This window comes from Pteropus vampyrus, unplaced genomic scaffold, assembly GCF_000151845.1.
Source record: "Pteropus vampyrus isolate Shadow unplaced genomic scaffold, Pvam_2.0 Scaffold16, whole genome shotgun sequence".
Classification (NCBI taxonomy): Eukaryota; Metazoa; Chordata; class Mammalia; order Chiroptera; family Pteropodidae; genus Pteropus; species Pteropus vampyrus.
In genome coordinates, this window is record NW_011888797.1 from 7278521 (window position 1) to 7285833 (window position 7313).

Consider the following 7313-nt stretch of genomic DNA (forward strand, 5'->3'; position numbering starts at 1 on the left):
CTGGGTACTTAACTAGATAGGAATATATTATTATGACTATTTACCTCTTTTATGAATTTCTACTCTCTTGACATTTCTGGGCTTTTGAAGAGTTCTCTCACTTCCCCTCCAGCTGAGCATGTATTATAAACAGATTTCTCGGAAAATATCATATCCAGTACTTTTAGGTTTGATGTCCTGGGAGGGGGTTTTCCAAACATTCAGCCTGCCATACTGCTGAAAGCAGGATGCAGCTCATTCTAATAAATACTTATATTTGTGCCGCACTTTAGAATTAATAGAGTGCTCTCACATTTATGATTTCTATTTCAGTGTTGCTATCAACATAATGCCAAAGAGAGTCAGAGGGCAAGAGACTAAATAATATGCTCAAACAGATCCACAAAGCCGGAAACGGAGCCCACATCTTTTCTCTCCAAGCCCATGGTTCATTCCAGGGCACCCCAGTTGCTTTTCCATAGTATTTGTGCCTCTAGCCATTTTTATTGCAAGAACACTTAGAACTCTTTAGATACAGACATTCTGGAAGAGAAAGTTCAAGTAGTGCAGGAGTTAAGTCATAGACACTAGATAGAGGGGTTGGTTATGTGTGGTACCTCATACACACGTCTCAAATGAAGGCTTTCTGTATCTCAGTCCTCCTTACCTGACAACCTTGGTCCCGTTTCTCATGACTTGCATGTCCACCATACAGCCCCCAGTAACATAGGCAGCCAGGTTCAGTTCCGAGAATTCAGCCTGAAAGAGAAAGCGAAACAAAAAAGATTCATCAGATCCTAATGATGCTAATAACTGCTAACATTTATTGGGTACTTATATGTGCCAAATACACATTTATACCTGATCTGAAATTAGGAAATTGGTAATATTATTTACTTCCCTTGTTGAAAGATAAGAAAGCTGAGGTGCAGAGAGGCACAGTGACATGTCCAAGATACATAATAAAAGGCAAAGATGGACTGAAATTCGTGTGTCTCTGAGTCTAGGACCCATGCTTTAAACTAGTACTGATTTCTATCTCCTTGAAGGTGGAAGAACCAACTCTAGCTCCAGGACTACAAGAGACTAAACGCTGTTTAATATGACATTTTCTCTTGACTTCTTAAGCTTCATACTGTGCCGTGGTGTGGCATCACAGCTATGTGATCATTTGTCACTGTTAATGGAAACCTCCTCAGGTTATCTGTCATCTATCCCCCTTTTTGGTCATAGCTCTTCCCCTCACTCTTTCCACATGGTTGCAGCAGAAGCACTATGTCTGTGCAGTAAAATGCTGTTCCCCTGCTCAAAGCTGCTGGGGTTGGCAACTGGCCCAGGGTAGAGGAATAAGATGCCCTTCCATTAGAATTAGAATCTGCTGAGCAATTAATGCAGCTTCTTTCTAGGGGGCTGTATCTTTTATACACAAACCTGGGTGCAACTGGGGACCATGTGTTCATCTGGATTGGGGAAGCAAGCACAGAAAACCAGGGTGGAGAGAGAGAGAAAAAAAAGTGCAGGTGGGGCAAGAGTCACCACAGAGGAGCAGAAGCAAGAGATGAGAGTACTTTTGATGTTTATGTGCCAGCTGCAATCCTGCCCTTAGATTTTATGAAATGCCTCTGTATCCTAATAAGATCATCTTTGTTTTATTATTTGTTTAAATGAGATTTAATGAATTTCTGTTGCTTATGACCAGAATCCTATGGAATACATCTCCCCTGCCAAATTATATACTCCCTCTGACAATAATAATTTGATGTTAGAACCACCCGTATGAGTTTCTAAGGGATGCTGTAACAAATTACCACCACTAGGTGGCTGAAACAGTAGAAATTTCTTTTCTCACAGTTCTAGAAGTTAGAAGTCAAAAGCAAGGTGTTGGTAGGGTTAGTTCCTTCTGAAAGCTGATGGGGAGGATCTGTTCCAGGCCTCTTTCCTTGGCTTGTAGACAGACACCTTCTCTCCATGTTTTATCACGTTGTCTTCCCTCTATGTGTGTCTCTATCCAAGTTCCTCTTTTTTATCAGGACATTGGTCATACTGGATTAGGGCCCACCCCATGACCTCATTTTAACTTGATTATCTCTGAAAAAAATTGTATCTCTAAATAAGATCACTTCATTCTGAGGTACTAGGGGTTAGAACTCCAATATATGAATTTTGGGGAGACACAATTCAACGTGTAACTCCATCCTAGAAAGTGCAGAGTACCAAACTGTGCCTAATACACAGTAGACACCGAAAGCTATTTCTTTGGATTTAATAAAGAACTGCTCACATATATAAAATACACACTGTGTGCCAGATACTGTCCTAAGCAGTTTTCATGTATGCAATTCTTTTAATTAACACTTGACCAGATTAAAAAAAAAAAAAGAAACAAGGCAGATTGAGAGATGGAATAACTTGCACAATGTCACATAGTAAGAAGCAGGGCCAGGATTTAAACCCAGGCAGTCTGGCTCCAGCCTGTACTTTTAATTGCTGCCCCCCACTGCTCCCACTGTTTAGCTGAATTAAGGCATTAGGTGGATTACAACTGGGAATTTGGGGAACCTAAAAATAACCCATTTAAACAGAAAAACAAGTTTACATTGAAGGGAAATATCATTTCATGGTGACTTAAATGTATCCCCTTGGAAACATTTAACAGAAATTACGACCAAAGACCTAACCATCTCCCCAGATGGCCTTAAAGTAAACCCAGAGTGCTTATGTCTCTTGCTTTAATTAATAACCTCATTATGCTTTAATAAGGTGAAAAGCAAAGAGCCCTGTTAATGAGTGTAGGTTAGTAAATAGTGGTAATGACCTAATTATTAAGTCTAATGCCTTAAAAATGCAGGCCCATCATGTTTAAGATACTGCACTGGCAAGATTACAAAGAAGCATTAGCAAGAAAAGTAAGTTGTTGCTTATGTTTATGGAGAAAAAGAAGTTAGCAGAAAGTTGCAACACAGGATAGTTGGGCAACAAATATATAAAGAAAGGAGGTGAATCTTGCATGATAGAATTTTCGCCCAAGACATGGCAAAGGCCCAGGGGCTGTCGTACTGCCCAAATGGAAAGAAAGTTACCTGGATAAAAGGCACACTGAGGCTTAGATATCCAAGTTACAAGTTCTTCCGGCTCAGATCGGGGTATCTAGATTTATTTCCCAGTTATGGTTTATGGGTAATCACAGGAGGTCAATGCCTGGGTTGTAGGGTAGCAAGTCTCTGCTGGGTAGAGCAAAAGAAGGGTCCTCTTCTGTATTTAACATTCTAGAAACCTCAACCACCATGGAAATGAACACAGGGATCTGAGCCACTTCTCCATCATGACAGCATGATGGCCTTGCTGGTAGAATCTTCAAGAGCAGTCAATTTTCAGAGCTCTCACAGAAGCTGTAGTGGGTTCAACTGTATCTTCTAAAAAAAAAAAAAACAGTCCACATCCTAAGTGGTGATTCTTGAACATGTGACTATTTTTGGAAATAGAGTCTTTGCAGATGTAATTAAGGATCTCGAGATGAGATCATCCTGGACTAAGGTGGGCCCTAGATCCAACAAGAAGTCCCTATGAAGAAGAAAAGGGGAGAGAGAGACCCAGGAAAGAAGGCCATGTGAAGACAGAGGCAGAGACTAGAGTTACACTTCCAAAAGCTGAGGACTCCAGGACTCACTAGGAGCTGGAAGAGGCAAGGAAGGACCCTCCCCTAGAGCCTTTAGAGAGGGTGCAGACCTGCCGGCACCTTGATTCAGATGTCCAGCCGCCAGAACTGGGAGAGAATAAATTCATGTCATTTTAAGCCACCAAGTTTGTAGTAATTTGTTACAACAGTCCTCAGAAACTAATAAAATAAATTAGGAAATGAAATGCAATTTTGGTATTGCAGGCAAAGGAGTCAGGGTTCAAAGAAAGTCAATATGGTTAGGTAAGCTCCTTTACTCACTCCACCTAACACACATATATATGCATAATATATGCAAATATATATATACACACACACACACACACACACATTCTCTCTAGTGTGCGCTCTCTCTCTCTCTCTCTCTCTTTCTCACAAACACACACACACACACACACACACACACACACACACACACACACACACACACACACACACATTGGCCATTCACCCGTATTGTAAAACATTATCATAAGAGTCACTTAAATTTTCTGCATAAATTAACCTTTTGAACCCAAAAACCTTTTAGCCCAAACATTTTTCTTATGTGTTGTCTTTATTAATACTACACATTAAGCCTTGTGGTGTGGATAAATGAGTATTCAGACAGACTGCATTCAGATATAAGCTGGGCAAGATACTAGCTAATGAATTTGGTCAAGTTATTAACTGCTTTGAATCTGTTTTGCCGTCTCTAAAATAAAGATAATAACATCAATAATATCTATCTTTAAAAGTTTTTTAAAGATTCAGGAAAATGTATACGAAACACCTAGCACGGGGCTGAGACACAGAAGGACTATCTCTGTAAATAGTTGCCATTATCATTTTCAAATATTTCATTGTCTTCATAAGGGTAAACTGAATGTACAAAAAAAATGGTGTAATGAAAAAAGAGCAACCTCTTCAAATATTTGTAACATAAATTTATAAAATATATAGAAGTATAAATTATATAGGGTAAAGACTTCTGCTTATGGCTACAATGAAGTAACAGGAGCCATATTTACACTCCCATCTTAAACAACTAGAAAACCAGACAAAACATATTAAGTAACAGTTTTCAGACAGTGGACAACAGGCATGGCAGGACTATGATCCTTGCAAAAAGGAAACATATGAAACTATCCCTATAATTGCCCTCGCTGACTGCCTGGATGCAATTTCCAGGCAGCGGAGCAACAGGGGAGAATGCCAACAGAGCTCAGCAGTCTCACTGAGCTGAAGACTCAGAGTCTAGAGCTCAGAGAGGTCAAGGCAGCTAGAATTTGCAGGACAGAACACAGGAAAAGATGGGACTGCACAGAAAAAGGCCTCCAGGGAGATCTGCAAGTCTTTGGCTGAGTACTGATCTGAGCATGCATGAAAGAAAACTTCTCAAAGCCAGAGAAAGCACCACTGAAAAACAGTAGACTCAACACCCTCCAGAACCCACACAGCCCCAGTATTTAAATGAAGGTCTTATGTCCTGGGAACCTCCTTAGTCCCAGGCATACTGGGATGATTAATTACTCTATCTAGTTCTGTCCTAAGAGAAGCTTAAAAGTATGCCCTCAAGGTATCAAGCTTATTCTAAGCAACTTAACTGCGTCCCAGAACAAAGTACAACACTATTTAAAGAAATACAACAAAATCCAGCACCTGACATATAAAATTTACAAAGTAAAATTTGTGGCATTTGATCATAATTACCAGGCTTTCGAGGAAGCACAAAAATATGACCCATAATCAAGAGAAATCAATCAATAAGAACAGATCCAGAAATATGAGACATGATGGGAAGAGCAAAAATGGAAGTTAAAACAACTATTATAAATAGGTTCTACATTCTCAAGAATGTAGAGGAAAAAGCACTAACATAATGAGAGAAATGGGAAATTTTTAACATGGAAAAATAAAAGTTCTAGAGATGAAAATATAATATCTTAAATTGAAAATGCACTGTTTGGAATTAACCGATTAGACATTGCAGTAGAGAATAGTAATGAACTTGAAGAGAATGCAATACAAACTATACAAAACAAAGCCCAAGAACAAAATTATTAACCCCCTCACTACACACACACCTCGGTGAGCTATGGGACCATATTAAGCAGTCTAATATATGTGGAATTGAAGTCCCAGGAGAAGAAGAGAAAGGAATATAAAGAAATATTTTTTTAAAAAATGGCCACAATCATAATCATATCTGCAAATCCCTTTTGAGTATCATTTTCATAGGTTCCAGGGATTAGGGTATAGATATCTTAGGGAAGCCATTGGGAAATACGAAAGGCTGCAGAGGAAGGCAGTGATTATTTAACCACAAATATTTATGCAGCATTTTCTAAGTTCCAGGCTCTGTTATCAGTGCTAGATATGGTTGGAATCACATCCACTAACAAAATCTCTTCTATAGCCTCCTAGATCAGAAGAAGACATAAACACCTGTTTATAATTAAACACATGTCCAGTTCAAAGAAAACACACATGCATGCACATGTATACACACACGTGCACACACACACACACAGACACACATACACATGGACAAGATGGAATGCATTCAGTTTCCTGCAGGGCCCTTCACTGCATTCTCACTGGAACTGGCACCTGGCAAGTATGCGAGGCTAAGCAGATAATATTACTAAAGCATAGAGATATTCATGTTTCCTTACTAATAACTACATTTATGATGATAATGATGTTGATGACAGAATGGAAAATGGTGATTGCAATCATCATTATTATAATAAGCTGAAGGATGCTATTAGACCAAGAGATCAATGGGAAAGAAAAGGAAATTGAGACTTGGAATTGGATGACTGAATGGAATGTACACAAGAAACCAAAAACGTGTGGGAATGTGAAGGTAGCAGCTATCAGCCTTGACCATGAAGCCCGACTAAAGGAGAATTTCAGCACAAAGAGACATTGCCCAGAATTCCTGAGAAAGGCAAGATGCTGGCAGACAGACTATTCTGGAATCCAAGGGTGGCTGATAAAATACTGGACATTCCTGTCAGTTACCAAAGACCTATCAGGTCCAAACTGTACCCTTAAGCCCTTTGAGTGTGCCCCTTTCCAAGGCCTTAGGAATGCCATATATTTTGCAGGAGGAGAGAGAAAGACAGACAGACAGACAGACAGACAGACAGACAGACACTGAGTTGACAGAAGGTAGGTAGCCTCTCACACCCTCAGCCCCAGTTTCTAATGCTAGGACAACTTATGACCCTCTGCCTTACTCTATAACCTTCATTACTACACCTTATAAATAGGAATTGTTAGCCAAAGATCAGGACTTCACAGTGCTACATTTAACAGCAGGCAGAGGCATTGCTGGGTTGAAAAGCTAGGCAACCACATGTGATTCTGGCTTCTGCGTTCTGCTTCTCTGTAGCTGAGTGTCTGCTGATCTGGATGGTCATCCTATTAACTTCCTCCTTCCTGCCTTGCAGCTCCTCAAAGAAGCTAACTCCAGCATCCATCTTTCTCTCCGCCATTCTCTTCCAGGAGTTGGCAGCAAAAACTCTGATTCCCAGAAGGCCCAGATGTCCTGCTCTCTCTTTTCATAATTGTTTGCTGTATGTTGGGACTCTTTAAGAGTCACATATTTAGTAAGTAACATCCACAAATGAGATTTTGACTTAAAATGAGGGTAGAAGATGGCACTGCT

At 39.9% G+C, this 7313-nt stretch overlaps 1 protein-coding gene across 1 annotated transcript in view; it reads right to left on the minus strand.

Moving 5' to 3' along the window:
- SYN3 (synapsin III) overlaps positions 1-7313 on the minus strand; it is a 443545-nt gene that overhangs the window by 354271 nt on the left and 81961 nt on the right. The window contains exon 4 of the mRNA XM_023527457.1: positions 647-738. Within this exon, the coding sequence (XP_023383225.1) occupies positions 647-738 (92 nt within the window). The remainder of the gene's footprint in view (positions 1-646; positions 739-7313) is intronic.